The following is a 21,066-nucleotide window of genomic DNA, read 5'->3' on the forward strand; positions in this document are numbered from 1 at the left end:
GATGAGAGATGATGTCTTTAAGCATTTAGACCAGGTCCGGTCAGGTCAGGTCAGGTCAACCGGTAGGGGTCGTGACGGGTATTCGTAGTACGTGTCAACCGCCTCTGACAGCTTCGTAACATGTTACGAAGGCACCAAAACTACTTCGTAAGTGCTCATATGGTTGCTAAATTCCAATTCAGCTCCAAAAACTGGCCCAGAAACATGCAAAACTCAAAAAGTGAACCGAAGTCATCAAAGGTCGATGACCTGACCTGACCTTAAGGTGATCTTGACACCCACCCTAATGCATGAGGGCAACATCATATCACATGTTTGAAAGCTTGAAACCACAAAAAGACTGCAAACGCGCGGCTAATGCGAACCGATATAGGTACGCCGAATCACGATTCCGGCCAAACATGGTCTCGAAAAGTAGGTCACAGGTCAAAGGTCATTTGGGTGCGGGTCATGAAATTTTCAGGGTAGGTGTGAAATTGATCAACTCGAAGGTACTGAGAGTTTCGTCGCGATCGGCCGCTTTTTACGCGAATTATTCGCGAAAAACCAATAGGGTCTGTTGGACCCCCTTCCCCCCCCCCCCTATACGGGCAAGGGTTAAACGTAGCAGCATGTGTTGAAACAAAGGGTGGATTACTTTCAAGACGCGATATTTTCGAAAAAAAAGCGCAATGTGGATTTGGTTCAGTATGATGATTATGTATTTGTCTTTAATGTCATGTTCTTGCCATTATTTGTGTTTTATCCGGCAGGGTACACCGGCGCCACGTGTCTGATCGACGTTGACGAATGCGCCTCCTCTCCGTGCCAGAACGGAGGCACCTGCATTGATCACATCAACGCCTTCCAGTGCGTCTGCCAGGCCGGTGAGAGAAAACCGTGTGATGGGCGCTGGTCGCCTTTACAGTTAACGAGACTAAACACTAGGCACATCAGGAAATGATTAAATTAAATGCATTTCCAAGTACAGAATACAGATATAAGGAAACTTTCAAAGCAATTCTTAAACACTAAAAGGCATTATAAAGTAAACAATTGTTAAAAATACCGGCATGCACAGCTCATGGGTTCGCATATGTAGGTATCTTGTTTTAGCACTATTGCTAAGAGGACAATAAATAAGCATTACTTATGCACTTATCCGGTACCTACTAGCATATGATTGGAAGTATACTACTTTGCGGTATAGCAGGGTAACAAACGAATTATTGTTTTCCAATGCCAATTACATGGGTCGTCTAACACCTAACCAAATGAGCAGCACATTTGCTTAATGTCCGGTGGTGCCATACATATGTTTCAAGGACGTTTCACATATCGTTATTTTATCAAGAGATAAACTTTGACACGTCATTGCCATGCCAGTGTAATGTCGATGGTGCCACCACCACGTGACTCTCTGGCGACACTAGTGAACGGTTGGAGTTTGTAATCCTGTTGGCATGTTGAGTGTGACGTGAATAATCCGGCAAAACATCCCCTAAACTATTGAGATTCGTATCGCCGTGCCAAAATATCTCCATAAGAATGGCAAGGGCATCTGATGCAACTACATGCATATATACTTAATACCTATATCAATTGGCCACTCTACGCATTTCTGAAGTGCACTAGCACTATGACGAGCATGTGTGAGTCATGCCGACACGCACGCCATTGAACTATGTTATGATACAAATATGACTCAGACGGAAGGTAGCGGCGGGCCGGGCTACCGGCTGTTGCCGATTGCGCTTTCGTCGCATATCTGAGGAGGTTCAATGAATTACTTAGTCAGCATTGATTTACAATGCACTCATGATTCATAGTCGCGTTATGGTTTGTTTTATCCCAAGGTATTTCTCAGATAAATACGCAGAACCGTCCACCATTCGGGATCATATAATGGGCAGTAAAATCAACAGCTTGAAAACAGCGCAAAGGGGGCATTTTCGCGAAAGATGTACAAATAAATGCATTGCCACTTTACGGGGAATCTTTTTCTAGAGCATTCGATTGTAAAAAAAAAACACAAATTATCGCTGCCATTGATGCATAAAGGGTCATCGACGAGACAGTCACATATTGAATTTGTAAAAGAATTTGTGAAAGAACTCGCTTGTTTACAAGTCTGCTGTAGCCACTACAAATACACCTATCGGGAAACGTTAAAAGCTTAGGAGGAAATACGGTGTGTGGCATGGCATTCATTTAATCTCCCTCATCACACCAATGCGACTCCAAAGAGAGCCACCGGACACTGTGTTTTGCTAACTCTGCTGACCTGTGACCGCCAGGGTTCTCCGGCCAACTGTGCCAGACGGCGCTGCAGAACTGCGAAGTCAATGTGTGTGAGAACGACGGCCTCTGCGTGCTGACAGAGGCCGGCGAGGCCTGCCTGTGTCGCCCCGACTTCCATGGAGAGCGCTGCCAGAGACGGTACAACGACTGCCTACCCGAGCCCAGGTGGGAGCAGCCACTCCGATTATTGAAGAAAGATTTTTGTTCTTCGGTTATCAGCGGGAGGATGTGTCATAATCTTAGGCATATTTAAGACATTCTCATCGCAAATGAACATTATATCATGAGCCATTTGACTGTTTAAACGTTTAAGAGATATGAAAGCTACCAAATAAAATAATGTTAGTGACAAACACTTATTAGAAACATTGTGAAAGGACGGTGCAAAAGGCATTTACATATATCATGCATTAGAGATCCCGTTATCCTCAGCGGTTATCCCTGAATATATCACCGCCTCTTTGAGCCCAAACTCTCCCCGCGCTGCCGCCCTGTGACTCCAGCCTCTGTCCGTCCGTGACCCGCCCTCTGTCCGTCTTTGCCAGGTGTCTGCACGGAGGCACCTGTGTGGACGCAGTCGACTCGTTCCAGTGTCAGTGTCCGCCGGCAGCGTCCGGCCGCTACTGCCAGTGCCTCTCCTCCGAGAACATCACCTTCTGCGTGGCGCCGGAGCACAGCGAGCCGCGCGTGGCCGGCCTCCTCCCGCACCTGGTGGTCACCGTCGGCTACAGCACTGTCTTCCACACCTCCGTCGTCGCCACAGAGTACGTCGAGGCCACCGCCAGCGTCGCGTACGACGGGCCACCCGACGCCACGGAGATATTTTCCGAAGGTGTGACGGCGACGACAGAACCGTGGATTTCGCCATCGTTTGAGACGACGCAGCCGGGAGCGGAGGCGATGTCGACGCCTCCACCTGCGTTCTCTGCGTGGGAAGGCGATGGAGCGACTGCTGTCGTGACGATTTCCCAGCCTTCAGAGGTCGACTGGGATGCCTTCAGCTCGCCGCGCCAGCCGGGGGAAGCCCCGCAGACGTCGCCCGTTGAAGGCACGCCTCTGCAGACAGTGCCAAAACCAGAGCTCACTTCGCCTACACTGCCACTGCCGGAGTCGGCATCGCCTTCCATTGTCAGTACACTGCCTCCGACCGTCTCCAGCTCCCCTGGCTCACCGGGGACCATGTCCACTCCGGTGCGATCATCGGAGGTCACTCCCGTCACCCCCACACCAGTACCGGTGGCGTCCTCCCAGCTGGTCACTACGAGCCTGGTTATTCCGCCTGAAGACCAAGTAAGGAGCTCCACGGATACTTATTCTACAGACGGAAAAACCACTTCTGATGGTGATGGTATGGGATCCACTGAGGAAACGTCGGCCCGGGTCGATGACGCTTTTACGCAAACTGATGAGATATCCACACAGGCCGATGAGACTGGCACGCAAACTGAATCCACTCCTTCATATACAGAATGGATCTCTACCCAAAGCGAGAACTTTACCAGATATTATGATTTATCAACTCAAACCTCATACATCTCGACCACTGAAGAGACGCAATCGCAGTCTACAAGTACATCAGCCCAGGATACGTCGCCTTACACTACGGACTCTTCAGCCACTTGGCCAGTAACGATGTCAACGCAAACTGAAGAAACATCTACGTCTGATGTAGCTATTTCCACAGAGGCCTTCGCAACTTTGCATACATTTTCACAAGAGCCATCAGAAGAACGTGAAAGAAGTACAACTGAGGTCGATCAGACAACCACCGAGGAGGCATTGACAAGTTTAGGAACTGCCACGCCGGGAGGAACTTCCACATCATCCGATGTCAGCACAGCTATCGTATCCACAACTGGTTTTAACGCAAGGGAACAGACCACAACTTCTTATTTCCCTGTTGTGGAAACCGAGGCAACACCAGAGTCCATCGCTGGCACTTCAACGCTTTCAGCTGAGTCGGTCACCGAAGAAACATCGCTTGAAGTCGAGGGAACAAGTTCGTCGACATCAACGGAATCTGCAGAGAGTTCTGTTGTCACACCAGAAGGAAGGACGGATCTGCCTTCTACGGCAGCGTATACCACAACGGAACTCCTAAACGTGACAAACGCGACAGACATATCTGCCGCAGAAAGCACGACAGCATCAGCATCGTCTACTTCCACTGCCGAGCAAGAAAGTGTGACTGTCAAAGCTGAATCCGCCACCGCGGAATCGGGATTCACGATCTCCACAACAAAGGAAGTGTTTACGACACCTTATTCAAGCACAGAATATACGTCCACGGAAGCCGAGGTAGCTTCCACAGAAGCGTCCACACAGTTCGATCCCGCGACGGAGGAATCACACACTTTATCCGAGTCCACCACCAAGGAAACATCGACGTTGCCCGATGACGATAAAACGTCATTAACTGCTGCGTATGATGTTACAACAGATGTGGCTAGCGAGCCTTCCACACTGCCTGATACCGGTGTTCCAGAGACATTATCTTCAACGGAAACAACGGACATCACAACTGAGCCAAACACTGAACCAATCCTAACGATGACATCAACTCCGTCAGCCGAAGAAAAACAGAACACCACTCATCAAACGTCACTGCTACCTAAAAATGCAACTACCTCGGCACCGTTTCCAACAGTCACGACAACGGAAAAGACGATTCCAACAGCCACAGTGACTGAAGGGCCATCTCCATCTACACGCGCTCCAGCAACTGAGGCAGGGCTACCTTCAGCTGAAGGCGCCACGTCGGACCTGCTGCCGATCCGCTTCTTCCCCGACACCTACCTCCTGCTGGAGAGTAACGGTGCCGACGAGCCCCCTGAGGATCCCGAGGATTCAGACACGGACCTCCTGGAGGAGGTGCTCAGTGACGAGAGGCAGTTCCTCGAGGACACCGAGTCGGCGGTGGCGCCGGTGGCGGACCATCATCAAGAGGAGGAGAGGAAGTCTGAGGACGTACAGCCGGAGATGGACAAACAAAGAGATGAGAGCGGCAGTGCGGCAAACTCGTTCACAGAAGACGCAAAGAGGGTCAGGCTTAACATCAGGTTAGTGGAAGAACTTGTGTGCTTTCAATGTTCATGCCAGGTCGTCACGTATCCTATTCTCTCAGGCCGGGCGTAGTCAAACGCGCCATACAAGAGGATAATGAAACATTCGAGTAGTCATTATAAAGGCAATGCATGAATTTAAAGGGACTATCCCACCTTTAACATGGGGTTTGAGTTGAGATAGCCAAGTTTGCGGCGAGGTTCAGAAACCACTATCTATCTAGGTTGCAACCCCCGCGGCCTCTTGGTGTTGAAGAAATTCGTTCCCTTCATTTGAAAATGGGCCTTGTACAAGGCCCTATCTTCAACATGGAGCGACCGTTAGTGTGACGTCACCTCGTTTAGTCATTCTGATTTAAATGGGTTTGTTCGTTGAAAAATCGCTTAAAACTTGGTCTGAACTTTGTTGTGGTGCCTACAGAGTAAAAAGAATCAGCTTTATGACAGTAATGTGGCCTGGGGAAGGAGGTAATTTTGGGCTGTAACGTCACATATTTGAAAGTTTGTGTTTGGAATATGGGAAGCCTAAGATGTTTAATGAAAAATAAATGCCAGAACCGTGTTCCTGGTCATCCAATCTATAAAGTCGGGCACAATTTAACTGGTTTTGACAACATTTTAGAAGGTGGGATAGTCCCTTTAACCTTTGGTATTTAGCTTTGACATGAAGGGTTGACGGCGCAGACAACGTACTTTGATACCTCTTACAGTATCTTTGCACCTGCAGACTGCAGTTAATACAGCCCATATTCGGGTACTGATGTAATTTTGCACCCGACGTTCGCATTCCCATATCTATCTGCAGGAGACAGCTAAACTACTAAACTCGGTCGAGTTACCTCTCCGAGGCTCAGCCCGCTCACACACTTACATCCCCGCCCCGTCTCTTTCTCTTGTTCTCCAGTTTCGCCACGCTGTCGGAGAACGGTGTCGTGCTCAGCTCGCTGCCCACTGGCGTGCCGCCCTGGTATCGGCTCTTCCTCTCCGGTGGCCTCCTAAGGCTCGCGTTCGCCTGCTCCGGCCGACAGGCCACATCGTTCATCGAGACTCAGGCCAAGGTCAACACGGGACGACAGGTCACCGTGCACTTCATGTGAGTGAAAAGGGCCGGAGTTAGGTTCAATGTTACCCTCACTCCTCATGAGCTAAATAATTCGGTTAAATTTGAGGAAGGAAAATCATATTTAGTGATCATTGGGAGGCAACAGTCACGTCAGCATCAACCTCCCACATATCTTATCATGATGTGAGAACCACGAAAAATATAACATAACGTTAGTTCATCATTGTTTGGTGAAAAGCCACATTTTATTGCCAGCTTGCGCCGGCTTTTGTCACGGCTAAATGACTCATTTTTTTCAGGAGTTTTTCGGCGATAACCAAAATGCTGCAAATGGACTATATATTATCCTCTCCACCCTCAGGCTGCGCTGGATACCGGGCCGGTCGGCCGGGGCGGCGGCCACCTGTCGCGCGGCCATGCGCCTCGAGGGCTCACCTGTGACCGTAGCTCAGCAGTTCGCCGATCGGCCGCTGGACCGCAGGGTGGCGCTAGTGGTCGGCAGCCCGCCCCGAGAGCGCGGCTTCGGTGGATTTCTGCTCCAGCTGCAGGTCTGTGCTTCATGGAGTTCTGAACATCCGCGTCGTGAAAATTATCACATTGAGTTGACGTAGCACCTTTTCACAGTGCACGTCTTATATTGTAAAATGAAAACGAGCTTTGGAGAACTGCCGTTTTAGCCTGCTCCATAATACGCAATTATTGGACAAAAAAGATAAATGAACTTCATTTAACACTGTCTCCCTCCCATGTTCCCTCCCTGCCCTCGCAGGTGAACGGCCAGCGGTTCGACGAGCTGTCGCTGATCGTGGCCGACAGTGTGGGCGAGTCGCGCTCTCCGTGTGACGAGGCCGGCTGCCAGCACAACAGCACCTGTCACCAGGTCACCTGGATGGAGGTCCGCTGCCAGTGCCAGCCCGGGTGAGCGTCCAGTAGCGGCAATCGACAGAGCGTCACACGGAAACGAGATCGTGCCTTGATTTGATTCAAAAGATTGACCATAGTCTTAGCCAAGATCCATCTTCAAGAATATGCCCTACCCCGATTCTGAATTTGATCCACAAGCTCGAGTTGAAAGCTGAATTGTGTTTTGCCACGCAAAACCCTGACCCTCGGCTCAACATGCCTACTTTGACCTACATCTAACGTTGACAAGGGGTGTAGCTGGTTTGCCGTTGATCAGCAGATAAACCCATTCTGTTATTGATTGAGCTCCTTTTGATTACGATAGTAAAGTAAGCGACCAGCCGATTCCGTTACCTTTCCCAGACCACCCTCGGCTGACTGTACAGTGTACCCGTGCGGGTGTTCAGTTTCAGCGGCGCACGGTGCGAGTTCGCCCCCTGCGACCCGGCGCAGTGCGGTCCCGGCGCACAGTGCGCCCTCCTCTCCACCGGACAGTCCGTCTGCCTGTGTCCGCTCGGAAGGACCGGGCCCCGCTGTCAGACGGGTGAGAATCCCTCTCCCCCCCCCCCCCCCGTCTGCCTGTGCCCGCTCGGAAGGACCGGGCCCTGCTGTCAGGTGAGAGGGATGGGTGGACAATTTTCTCTCCTTGGCCCGGTCTAAAAAGATTTATGAGCCTTTAGCTGACTTGGACCTCATCATATCGCTACATGACGTTCCCAAGATAATTTACCGTGTCCCATCTTCAATTGAGAGATTAAATTGATATGCATCGCCTGGCTATGAGAGAACGTTTCCTTCTACCATTGTTCAGTAGTAAGTTGGTCTTCTAACATCGACATTCGCAAAATAAACACCAGATCGACACAAACGCCACCTATCCTCTACCCCCGGCCCACAGAGACGACATACCCCGGAGCCCGTTACCAGTTTCACGGCTCCACCGGCGGTCTCTCCTCCCACCTGGCTCTTGACGTCACCGGCAGTCTACGTCACCAGTTCTGGATGTTCTTCCATCTGGCCACAAACCAGACGGAACAGACTTCACTGCTCGCCCTTCTTATGGACACAGAGTCAGAGCGGCCAGAGACAGCCCTGGTAGGTGGCAGCACTAGCGCAACGGTAGATGGCGCGCAGGTAGAGTTAACCCTTGGCCGGGCACTGCAGCGCCTGCTACCGTCCCTGGGTCCGGTCGGTGACGAAGCCGTTTTCCGTTGGGCCGCAGCAGGTAGAATACACATGACATAACAATTTACACATCAAAGATGTGAATGAAGTCCAAATAGCTTAATTCTTTGTCACTTGTTCCATATTCCAAACGTTGAAATGAAAAAGTTGCAGTGACCATGTTGAGTAGCAATAGACAAATACCTACTCATTTTCACCGATCCCATTGTGTATGGCATTGGAAACAATGTAATGATTTCGTCACGCTCATGACGACCATGAGGACCAATGCGCTTCTCTTCACACCTCTCAGGAGCGTCAAAACCTGACGGTCATGCTGGACGAGTTTTCGAGCGCAGTCTCGGACGCCGAGGTCGCCGCTGCGATGCCACCACCGTCAAACACAATTATGACCGCGCTGGAGGTCGGGACGGAGCCCGAGCGGCCGTGGAGGGACGCCGGCGGCGACTTTTTCGCCGTCACCCTCAGTCGTGGCTACGTCACCGTGACGTGGCACCTGGGCTCAGGTGCGTGGTCCGCGCCATCGACAGGCAGTTTGGAGTCTGCTCAATGCTCAATGCTCGTATTAGTTGCGTTGCACAGCTAATGTGCTGTCATTTATGAAATTGAAAATGTGTGTCCGTGTGGCACGGATTTGACATAGCATTGTTCACAGTGCATTAGCATTGAATTCTATCGCATGAGTATTTAGAATATGATCATATGGATGCCAAGAAAATGACCTAGAATCAGTTATATGAATAAGACAAATTTTCATGTTGATTCTGTGCCCACTGCCAGTAGGTAAATGAACTGTCCGTTGATAAGTCACATCACAGCAGACCCCCGCTCCTCCCCGATCACACGCAGGCAGCAAGCGTCTGATGTCGGAGGCGCCGCTGGACCCGGATATGACCGTTCAAACGGTGCGGGTCGGCCGCAGGGCCCAGCGCGTCTGGCTCCAGGTATGGGGATGGGGTCTGACGGTATGTGCGCGTCTTACAGCTACAGGTATGGGGACGGGATCTGACGGTATGCGCGTGTCTTACAGCTACAGGTATGGGGACGGGGTCTGACGGTATGTGCGCGTCTGGCTCCAGGTATGGGGACGGGGTCTGACGTATGTGCGCGTCTGGCTACAGGTATGGGGATGGTACAGGTATGGGGATGGGGTCTGACGGTATGCGCGCGTCTTATAGCTACAGGTATGAACACGGGGTCTGGGGGTCTGAGGATCTGGCGCCTTGTGCGGGTCACGCTCACGAGTTTTAGCACAGGTGAGGTTGGGGTCGGTTTAACCCACGGAGCGATTATGTGTGAAGAGAAGATCGGCATATCCGAGATGTATTGCAACATGAAGGGCCCATAGGCCGGTTTCAAGCTTACAGTCGGTATACACTACGCTTTCACTGCTGACACTTTTCAAACACAGCTATTTGTATCTGACTCATTGCCATAGTAACATGTTCGACGTTCGTTCATGAGAGAAACCACCAATCGTACGGAATGCTGTTGCATGTATAAATAAATGTAAATGTTAGATCCACAGGTCGGTTAGCCGTCGCTACACACGGTGGTAGGGCGTAGGAACGGCGGTGAATGACCCGTGCACGGTGCTACAGAGTGCAATGTCCCAAAACGGAGCGGCCGCTCCCTTGTAGTTAGTTCTGATGTAAGTTTGACGGAAATGGGGGCTATCAAACATGACTTGTTGATTATTTATCGATAAACTTACATTACAACATTGCCACCAACGTTCAATGCTCACGATTTTGCTGCACAGCTGCATCAGATAGTCATTTGTCCGATTGAATCGTGCACCTTCTAACAAGTTCCAATAGTCCAGCGGTGAGACTCGCCGCGCGACCCTCTCTGACCGGTCATGACCCGCCAGGTGAACGCCCAGCGTGTGGTGACCGCTCGCGCGCCGGGCGACTACACAAAGCTGGACGTGCGCAACGTGCTGCATATAGGTCAGTAAGCGGGGTACCTACGGCCAGCTGACTGACTCCGGCTCCGGGTCAATGACCGGTGCCGCGCGGGCGGGCGGGGAGGGAGGGGGGGGGGGGGGGTGAGACATTCAGAGGGTAACTACACCTTTTTGCGTTGTTCGATGGCCAATCGTCATAACCATTTCGGCATCATTTGGACAAGCGTCATTCAGAATAACCCATCGGCGATGTGCATCACTGTTAGACGGTCGGCAAAACAGGCTGGACTCCATTTAACCATTCTGCATAACTCTTTGTCATTGAGCACAATGTTCGTCATAGGCAAAACACTTTGTCAGATTGTCATAATGCTTCGACATTTCACAAAACGGTTAGTCGATGTGCAAAATTCATCGGTACTGTGCGTAAACAATGACTGTTTATTTAAAACTTTCGTCAATGATCAAAATGTCAATGATGTAGTGCTTATCTAGCCATATTCAATGTTTAACGTTAATCACGCATTCAGGGATGAGGCTTATGACAGTTCCAGCGCAATTTGCAACCAATTAACCCTCGCCCGCACATGCCATTTTCCCATCCTAGAACGCACATGGGGGGGGGGGGGTGGTTGCCACCCCCCGCGCCATTACGTTCCTGTTGGAGATAGAGCTTAGCAGTAACGACCAAAAAGATTCTTTGGGAAGAGACGAATCCAATGATACCCAGTTTTACCTTCTCAGGTCAGTCATTGACCTTCCAGGTCAGGTCAAACTAAAAAATGTTGCTGTTTTGGGTCACCGTTGGATATCAAGTGCGCTGCTTATCAAATACCGATGACGATGCTGGTTTCTGGTGCCAAGCCAGCTAGAACCTCTTTGTCACACTATCCGACCAGAATTTTGCTGCTGATGTCATTTCAGGTCAAGTTAGGTCAAGGTCAATTATATGTGTTTGTATGTCTGTGTGTGTCTGTGTGTATACTGATGTGCGCACCGATTGTTTTTGGGTCCATATCACATGAAATCATGATCTGAGAAGCTTTTACCAAAAATGCAGTCAAAAAACTTCACAAAAAGTAAATTCAGCTTGCCTAAAACGCAATTATCTTAGATGACCTAGGTTGACCTTGACCCTGACCTTGACCCCTGTACATCGTCGAACAACATGTTCCATGATAGGTGGGAGGTAAGACTGGCAAAAAAGGCCGAAATCAGGGTGTCAAAAGCTCACAAGGCCCATGGCAAACGCAAGATGTTGAGAATTGGCCATTTGGGTCATGACATGACCTGAAAAACAAGGTCATATCTCCGAAACCAAAAATCACAGAAACTTGAAATTTTCAGTGGACATCAAGAAAGGATAGACAAGCAGCTATACGAAAAATCAGCCTTTTAGCTCTAAAAATGTTGAGTGCAGAGCAGAAAGACTGCCTGGGGGGGGTGGCAACCCCCCCCCCCCCCCATGTGCGGGCGAGGGTTAACCATTGAATTCCGAAAAAGGCAGTTATACCATAGCTACGAGGAGACTGCCGGCGCCATACCGAGTAGGCATGTAGATTCTTGAGCGTCGGACTCCTAAACGCTTCGATACAAACCACGAAGTCAGCCGTCATTATCGCGTCACTGCCCGTGCGATGTCATGGGACAACGCCTCGGGCGGCCGCGCCGGTCGGACTCGCGAGAGAATGGCTGACAGATGGCAAGCCGGGTCCTGCCGGCCGGACACCTTGTTTTTCGGGGCGGGGCTGACTTATCCAGCCTGTTGCCTGTTCCTTGGTGTTTGAGGCGGGGTTAACTTATCCAGCCTGTTGCTCTGTTGCCTGACCATTTTTCAATCAGCCGATAACATGTCAGCTACGTCCATCTACATTGTACCTATGGCGCTCATGAACGCTACCGATTTTTATGTAGATCAATGGTCTACAAGTTTCGCCACCTATGCCTCGCACTGCACTGTATAAACGCGGTCATATTTATACTTCTCTGTAAAGGGGCGATCTGTTTTTAGTTTTGACGGAATGTTATGAGGAATGCCGAAATTAGCATGGGGATGTTTTGGTGAACGGCGAAGGGATATTAACGAAAGACGAAGCATTTATCCAAATCGTCAAAGGTTTTGCCGGAACTCAATCAGTTATGGCGAATAGCGAAGGTAATACCAACTGACGAACTGTGGAGTGGCATCAGCATTCCGTTTTGCCCATATGCTGAAGGTTTTGCCGGAATGCCTCTCACTGGCGCCACCTATGTGCTGATCGGACGAATGGGTTTTGCTGATTGGCCATCGAACAACGCAAAAAGGTGTACTAACTCCGTATTTGAACGGGCGGAGGTGTCACAGCCGCTCCGCTCCGCCGGTGTCACTGAATGACTGACGACGTCAATGGACCAACTGACGAGATTCGGGCCGTTTGAACCAACTGCAGCTGCTTGGACCGTGCGGACGGCCTAGAGGCCAGCAGCTCGGAAAGCTTCAAAGCGCTAACGTGGATAACATTAATTCTCTAGTGAAAGATCATAAAGAGATTAAATCATCATCATGTTAATGCTATGAACTACTTATTTGACAGCATCGCGCACCATTCACCAGTTATTTAACGCCAAATGTCATATGACATCCGTAACGTCAAATCCGACCCCGACTATGACATCTACATTCCGAAGCAGTGCACCGCCCTGTCGTGATTCATGTGACCTTTGACCCGTCCAATGACCGCGCCGTCCGGTGTGCCCTGCAGGTGGATACAGCGGTACACAGGACCAGGCGGCGCTACCGGCCGACCTGGGCTCGTATCCCGGCTACAGGGGCTGTGTGTTCGACCTGCGCCTCGGCCTGGGGTCCTACAGAGGTAGGTGGGGGGGGGGGGTCCTACAGAGGTAGGTGGGGGTCCTTCAGGGGTGGGTGAGGGGTTCTAGATGTCCTATAGAGGTGGCTGAGGGCCGAGGGGTCCTTGGGTCCTACAGAGTAGGTGGAAAAGAGGTGCTCATACGGATCACCCAGGCGCTATAAGTAACTGACGGTTATCACTTACAAGCGTCAATAGTTATGCTAACTTCACAAAAATCGATGCAAAACATAACTAACTATTCTTATATTTAAATTTTATTATTGCTTATTATGAATGGTTCTTCAAAGGCAAGATGTAATACTGCGATTAGAGACAAGTTTTGAATCTAGCCGGAACTTCTTCACCGGTCACTCTCGGATCAGATTATGTATACCAATGGCCTATGACGTCATTCGTAAAGCTGAACGACATAAACGCTGTAAATAAGCTAATTACAGATCAATATTAGCTTAGTCAGCTCACCATTACAGGTCAATGAGGAAAGATTTTGCCCATTTTCACCTTTATAGTGAGTCAGTGACAGGAAGTTGCCAATAATAGCATTTCATCATTATGTGTTGCTTCACTGTGGTCATTCTCGGCTAAAAAAAAAGCATGAAGTCGAGTAATCCTCCCAACAGAGGGGAAAGTTGGGCCTGCTCCCCCTCCCCCCGGTGGTTTTGTCGCGGTTGCTCGGGACAAAATATACAAACCTACTATCTAGTCGAGGAAAGTGAGATTTGGACCAGCTGATCTTGCGCCTGAATTGCATTTTCATTGGTAGCAAGCTAGCCTTAGCTGATAGCTCGCAACTGTTCAGCTGTTTGTCTCAATTACTTTTTTGTTGGGTTAGGCCCTTTCGGTCTGACAAGACCATTTCAGAGCCGGAAGGATGATAGGAATTAGGGTGAGACATTGGTCTGGTGAGACACCCTTGAGAGTCACCGGGGCTGAGCCCGTCCGAATGGACAGGCCGACCAGCCCCCCAAGCACCCTCTGAGTCTGCACCCGGCTACGGGTGTGCTCCCTCGGGAGCAGCGGTGACGCTCCATGGGAGCAGCCCGCATGAGATAAAGGTGCCTGTCCAGCCCGGACTGAGGGTTGCGGCATGGAGGAAAATGATTTCAGCATCCTGGGGATGGAAAAGACGGTACGGGTGAATTATTTATCGGTGACCAGAATTTACAAAGCGAACTCGCCAGTTCGGGTCCCACTGACACCGAGTTCCTCCTCTGACAGGTGTACCTCTGACGGTGCTCGGAGGCCGTAACGTGACGCCCTGCCGCCTGGACCACTGTCAGGGACTGTCCCGAGGCTGCGCGCCGGCGGGGTCACGCCCGGTCAGACGCCGGGGCCCGTGACCAATGAGCAAGGCCTCGCGACCCGTCCACCCACCGCTCCCCACTAGAGATGCCACAAATTTGCAATTTCATTACCCGCCCCGCCCCGCAGCTACCCCTTGCCCAACCACAACTACCCGCAAGCTGATTTTGGCTGAGCCGAACCCGCAAAAAACCCGCAATTTTAAAAACCTGCTTTTGCAAGAAAAAATACAGCTGGGTCAATGCTAGAGCTATATAAACCTTACTTGCTTCATTGCTGTGCAGAAAAAGGCAGCCAAACAAATAGTAAGGACTTGAAATTTCTATGCTAAGTCCTCAGGAAGTGCACACTGGATAGTGGAAAATGAATAATGCATCAATACATTTGAAATTCCTTTCTGAAAAGAGTTCAGTAAAATCTTTCTCTCACCTTACCCTTCAGCATTGGCTGAGGATCAAAATTTCACACTAGCTCCCTCTCAATATTAGGTTTCTAGAATGATATTGTTATCAAAATGAATGTTGATATAAAAAGATGCGATTTCCAGTTAAAAATAAATAGTGACACGTTGAATAATGAGTATCCAGTCGATCTACACATAAAACAAATCATGCAAAATCCCAGCAAAAACCAACTAACCACCAATGAACCACGCGTTTCTGGAAGCGTCACCAACAGCTGATTGCAAGGAATGTTACAGCGACTAAATTATTGTAGCCGTAGTTAGTGCGAACTTGTTGCGAAAACACCGTTGTATAATGCATATTCATGTGCCATTCTGATAAAGTTATTTTACACAACAGCTAAAGTTTTACAATTCAGAGTTAATCACCTGTTAAAAAATAAAGAGATAGTAAATACTAAATTAAATGTAATAATTTTACAGATGGTCTTGGTAATGCTCTCCGGCTGGTCATCTCTCGGCATACAAATGACAAGTAAAAAGACAAAAGAAATAAATGCGACCAGCTACGTGGTTTTGTAACATGTATAACTGTTATTTTGAGGTATTCAAAAACCAAAACAGAAAAATTGATTGTAAAATTATTATTGCGTCATCATGTCAGCTTTCCTTCGCCTCAGAGACCAAAATTGACGCAGTCAAATGCCAATCCTTGTCAGAATGTCGGAAGTGCGCCAGTTTTGTATTGCGTTATGTTTGGGCCGCATGCCAGTCAATATTTTGATTTTTTGAAAGGGTAATTGGTGTTATTTTCGTAATATATGGTGGGACAGAACATAGAGTAGGATAGGTAATTAATGAATTTGCATTGCATCAAATTTTGTTTAGCTGATAGCTCTTTTTTATGCCGACCAGACGCAAATAAAGTAACATGTGGCATTTGCTCTGATTTTCAACATCTCATTTAAGTCTGGGTTCTTCCATAATGTATAGGTATCTAGTGCACACTGCACATAGACTTCAGTTCAGCTTCCTATAAGTTTGCTTTCAGGTTCTTTTATGTTTTATGGAATGCTTTTATCAGCATTTACTTATGCTTTGTAGTTTGTTGCTTGTACCCTGGTTTGGTCATTGCTAGACTGTGGATGCTATTGCTGGTTGTTTTCAGTTTTGCATTTGAAATGTGCTACCTTGATATATTTTTATATTTGGTTCTGTTTTAAAAGTTGTTTTGATGAATATTGTATTGTTAACCTGAGCAAATGCACTTGACATTGTGTTTTGCATCTAAAAAAAATAAATTTATAGGTTCTTAAGTCTGACCGCCAAATACCCGCCACACGACAAGTTTTGCTTCTCGAACCCGCCAAAAACCCTGCGGGTTTTGAGAACCCGCAGAAAGCGGGTTCGCGGGTTCAAAAGTGGCATCTCTACTCCCCACACGCCGCCCGGTGGTGGACGAGCCTGCTGAATGGGGACGGCGTGGGGGCCCGGCGTCCGGTCAGCATGCCCGTCCGACGCCGTGAGGGGAGGGCTGCACGGACCGGGTCAAGACAAAGGTCAAAGGTCGGATACGGGGGAGTGGCGGAGATGGATGGACTCCAACGGAACCCGTAACGCAGGATGTTGATGTGGGCGGTGAATGACAAAGCAAGGTCTACCCATCAGGCGGGGAATTTATTACACCGAGTCATGTCATGGTGCAATACTTAGCATGGGTAGCAATGCCAAAGAAGTGTTCACTGTTGGAGCAAAGTGTTCTGTGTGGTAACCCAATGTTAGCTGGTGGGATCGTTTTATCGTGAAGCTGTTGTTCGCAATACCGACAGGCGTGTCGCTTATGCCGTTCAAGAGGAATTTTTTTCGATGTTTGCAATGTTTACCAGGGCCGATTAGAGTAGAATACCGTCAAATTGCATAAGTGGAAGGCTAGGGATAACATATGTATGTCCCAGGCTGCTGTCATCGCGATTTATCTGAAGACAAAGTCCCGCATTGGAGTACCTACGGGCTACGGATAACACGGAACGGTCTCTCCCGAATAATATCGGGCGTATACAAAACTGTGAGCCTTTTTGTGTGTTAGGGTACAACTGTCCAAGGTCTGCTATAATTATTTGGTAGGACCAGCTAGGGCATGAAGCATGGTAACTGATTGCTGACAACAAGCCAAATGTCCAACTCCACACTTTAAACGTCGTTCGTTGTTTGCCGATTGCTATAGCTATATCCCCTGGGCAACTAAAGCGATGTAGCAGAGGCATGCACCGTTAATGTTGATCTCGTGCTTTAATGAGCAGCTTAGCGTTCCACTTAATGCCATCTAGAAAAGTTGGATACCTATCGAGTGTGTTTTCCAGTGAGAAGGCAGAGAAGACGACAGATCAGTTTTAAGCAGTTGTAAATTGTAATGCATTGTTGTGTTGTGTGACCTTATATGGGTATTGTTTTTTTTTCTCGAAAGACACTGCCGCTGGAAAAAAAATGTAACTCTCCTAGACTTGTTTCTGCATGCTGTGTTTGTGCATTTTGAAGATGTGTCATAATGCTTGTACTGAGAAGAAGAATGTTCATAATACATTTTTATACTATGTGCCTTTAAGTGAAGTTGAAATCGGAGAACAGCACCTCAATTTCATTCATCACAATCATTCAAACCAGTTTCGGTTCTGACAAATGCAGTATAGCTACTTGCTAGCAAAGGGTTTTCTTTTAATTAACAATAAGTTGTCATTTACCTCAAACAAAAGAATATGGGCTCAGGCTAAGCTAAGCTCCGGATCACCAATAAGCCGTGTGTTCTGGGTGGTTCGCGAACTCGTCTGTGAACTGACCAGTGACCATGTTTGCTGACAGGATCAATAGTCTTTGTGCCAGACACCTATCGACCTCTGCGAAAAACCAAAACAAAAGTAATTACGACTTAACCGAACAAGAACCCGGTTTTGGCCTTGTCTGGATACGTCGTTTTTGCTCTGCAATGTTGGACAAAGGTTGGTAGACGGCGGGCCGCCGGGTGCGTCATTTCTCCTCTGGCTGCATCGGAGGAAGGATCGCGAGTTATCGGCGCCCTCCTCCGCCAATCCGCGACCTCTGACCTGTGCGGTGACCCGGGGTCGCCAGTCGCCACCCCCGCCGTCTGGAAGCCACGTGAACAAGTGACGGTCTGCTGACGGTTAGCCAAACCTCTGAAGATTGTGCAAGTCATCCTGCTATCAAACAGCCGCCAATTTCCTGATCACACACCGGACGACATCGGACGCCGATCACCTTGACATCGGCCGTGACCGGACCGGGCCGCGCGCCGCCCGGCGTGCCGTGCCGCCGTGCCGGGCCGTAGTCGGCCGGTCGGCCGGCGCTGCTCGTTGGTCGGCGGCCGGCGCGCGCGGTCGTTGACCCCGGCCACGGCGGCGGGGCGGCGCGTTACGTTATGCCGGTCGGCGGCGGCGGCAGTGCCCGCGCCCGCCGCCGCCCGGCAGCAGCCCGCCGCCCATGAGCCGCCGGCCGCCGCGCCGCCAGTACCAGTGTAGCGTGCCAGCGTGAGGCGAGCGCCGCCAGTGACAGCCAACGAGCGAGCTGTGTGATAGCGAGCGAGAGCGGAGCAGAGAGCGGCCACGGCCACACCCCGGGAGCAGCCAGCGGCCGGGCCCGGCACCTATGTGCCCGCCGACAGCTCCGCTCCGACCATGGCCGACAGCGCAGAGCCAGCGAAAACGTGAGTCACACCGTCCCGGACGGCTCCAGAACCTCCTGCGGTCCGCGCCGGTCATCGCCGCCACCAGGTACTGAGCCCTGACCTCGGACCCGCCCGTCCTCACCTCGGCGACCCAGGGTCACAGGTCACGTGGCTCTTCAAACGGACCACTCATCTCCCCAACCCCCATCATATCCTGCGACCAAACCTTTCAAACGCAGTCAGACCAGATCGGGACGAAGTCGTCAGTCGCCGCCGGTATACGGTGTGCCCCTCCCCTACCCTCTGGACGGGTTCACCGGGTTCCCGGCAGGTTGTTGAACCCTTCCTCGGCCGTTGCACCGCGGTTGTCGGAAAGCTGAGCGCATCTGCAGGCTGGCCGGCTGCCGGCTGGCCAATGCGCACTGTCAGCGATCGCCACCCTCGAGAACGCTGGGTCGACAGGAGGGAGCCGCTCAGGTGGCACAGACACTCGGCGCGCTTCCGGACCATGTGCGTGCAGGTCAACGGCCGCGGCCACGCGGAACTGCGCGCCGCTGAAAAACGGGCCGCCGCTCCGCCGGCCCGCAGCGCCGTGTTTTCTGTGGGCGGCACGTGACGGGGGGAAGGGGGACGTCTATTTCGCCGGCGGCGGCGTCAGCGGTGACCCGGCGCCTCTCCGTCGGCGCTGTCCGCCGGCCGGGCCGAAGGTCATTGCCATTTCTCGGCCGACGGGCGCTCAGAGCTAACGGTGCGCCGGCCGCCACACGCTCGGCCGTGGCGAACGGGTGGGAACCGGCACAGTGCCACAGACCATTCACCGAATGCCGCTCGGACGACGGTCAATTTCAAAAACGATTCGTTGCATGCATCATGGTGGGGTGAACGTCCGTCGTTCCCGGAGATCGGTGGCAGCTGCTTCGATCGCGGTTATCCTGCCCTTTCGCCGCCAGTGGCCGGCGTGGTTCGGGGAACCGGTGCAGCCTACAGCGAGGCCACACGCACCTGTCAGTCCGGCTCTGCGTATTGTGGTCAGTTCGGGCAGTGCCAAGAGGCGAAAGATGATGGACGCTCATGACGTAGCCGTCTAGACAGTGGCGGCGGCGACAGTGGCGGTGGAGTCGTTGCCAGGCGGGCCACGGGACGCGGCCGACCCGTCTGTTGAGTCGGGAGCCGCCGAGAGGAATTTCGCCGGAACCGGTCGGTATCCATAGCATCTCTAGCCCGGGGCGGTCGCGGGCCCGACGTAGGCCGCGCCGACGGCAGCTGACCTATCGGCACCCCGGGGCCGTCGTGTCCGGCGGCGGCGCTCTGTCTTCTCCCGTACCTGGAGTGGTCGCCCTCTGCCCGCCGACCGGCCGTCCGCCGCCAACGCGCCGAGCGGCCGCCGCTGGGGTCAACGACCGACCGACCGGCCGGCGCGGCGGCGGCGGGCGGGAAGACTCTACGCTCCGGCCGGCCGGCTGGGGCGCGGGCGGGCGGCGGCGGCGGCGGCGTGGTCGCCGGCGATGAATGAGCGACGAAAACGGCGGCGGGGCGGAGCGGCACCGTTAGCGAGGCCGGCACTGGAGCGGTGACCGCGACCGGCTGCGCTCAAGGTCGGGTCGCGTCAGACGAGGTCGGTAGACCGTCCGCCCGCCACCGAGGAGTCAATGTCCGGCTCTGTGCCCCAGCAGGGGAGTCCCGCGATAGACAGTCGCACCCGCCTGTTCGCAGTCCACAGCAGTAACCCGTTTCCCGAGCACGCCTCACGGTGCACATCGTGTCAGACCCCACTCCTCAGCGGTTCAGCGGCCGGGTCACGCTCATTACTGCACGAGTTTGACTAGTCGAGACAGAGTCGTGTCACATATGAACCCGAGACTGGGACCCATGGGACACAGTTTTTTTTTAACGGAACCTCTGTGAAGTCCCCGAGACCATGGCTCGGCAGCGGTCAGCACCTCCACCGAGAGGTCATTGACCTGCCGCATGCCTATGACAGCATGCAACCCTGCGCTTTTTCTGGTCTGGCTTACGGTATACTGAGACATGACTGACCAACATATTAGCTCAGAGTCTGAGGCAAAACGCGACTGTCACATTCTTCGACCAGTAGATCACGCGTTTTAACTAGAGCTCTTACCGTGACCATAAAAGCTCATAGCGAAAGCTCATAGGTAGGTAATAGCCGTTTTCACGACAGGCTATCTGTCGAATGCACCTTATTTGACCAAATCAGCACCAAACCTCTTTTACCATAAATATCTTCGCATCATGAATTTATTTGTGTTTTAATCGAAAATAATATCTGATACTTTGAAAATTGAGGTATGTGCAATGTGCATAAGAATAAGCCATTTGGCGGTGGCTCACACCACAGCTGAAGGCAGACAAGCCCGGGTGTTGACGGCCTTTTCACATGTGCATGTGTATGTGCAACGTGCATGAGAAT

At 51.2% G+C, this 21,066-nt stretch overlaps 2 protein-coding genes across 2 annotated transcripts in view; one reads left to right on the top strand and one right to left on the bottom strand.

Annotated features, from left to right (window-relative positions):
- LOC122386322 (protein eyes shut-like) overlaps positions 1-15,124 on the top strand; it is a 29,934-nt gene extending 14,810 nt beyond the window's left edge. The window contains exons 5-17 of the mRNA XM_043375393.1: positions 753-866; positions 2,277-2,445; positions 2,826-5,339; positions 6,247-6,435; positions 6,767-6,953; positions 7,175-7,323; positions 7,716-7,852; positions 8,207-8,403; positions 8,786-8,999; positions 9,343-9,437; positions 10,367-10,445; positions 13,144-13,254; positions 14,473-15,124. Of these exons, the coding sequence (XP_043231328.1) occupies positions 753-866; positions 2,277-2,445; positions 2,826-5,339; positions 6,247-6,435; positions 6,767-6,953; positions 7,175-7,323; positions 7,716-7,852; positions 8,207-8,403; positions 8,786-8,999; positions 9,343-9,437; positions 10,367-10,445; positions 13,144-13,254; positions 14,473-14,594 (4,277 nt within the window). The 3' untranslated portion in view covers positions 14,595-15,124. The remainder of the gene's footprint in view (positions 1-752; positions 867-2,276; positions 2,446-2,825; positions 5,340-6,246; positions 6,436-6,766; positions 6,954-7,174; positions 7,324-7,715; positions 7,853-8,206; positions 8,404-8,785; positions 9,000-9,342; positions 9,438-10,366; positions 10,446-13,143; positions 13,255-14,472) is intronic.
- LOC122386323 overlaps positions 1-21,066 on the bottom strand; it is a 60,672-nt gene that overhangs the window by 36,802 nt on the left and 2,804 nt on the right. The window lies entirely within an intron of this gene.

Source organism: Amphibalanus amphitrite, unplaced genomic scaffold (genome assembly GCF_019059575.1).
Source record: "Amphibalanus amphitrite isolate SeventyFive unplaced genomic scaffold, NRLGWU_Aamphi_draft 000247F_arrow, whole genome shotgun sequence".
In the NCBI taxonomy this organism is placed as follows: Eukaryota; Metazoa; Arthropoda; class Thecostraca; order Balanomorpha; family Balanidae; genus Amphibalanus; species Amphibalanus amphitrite.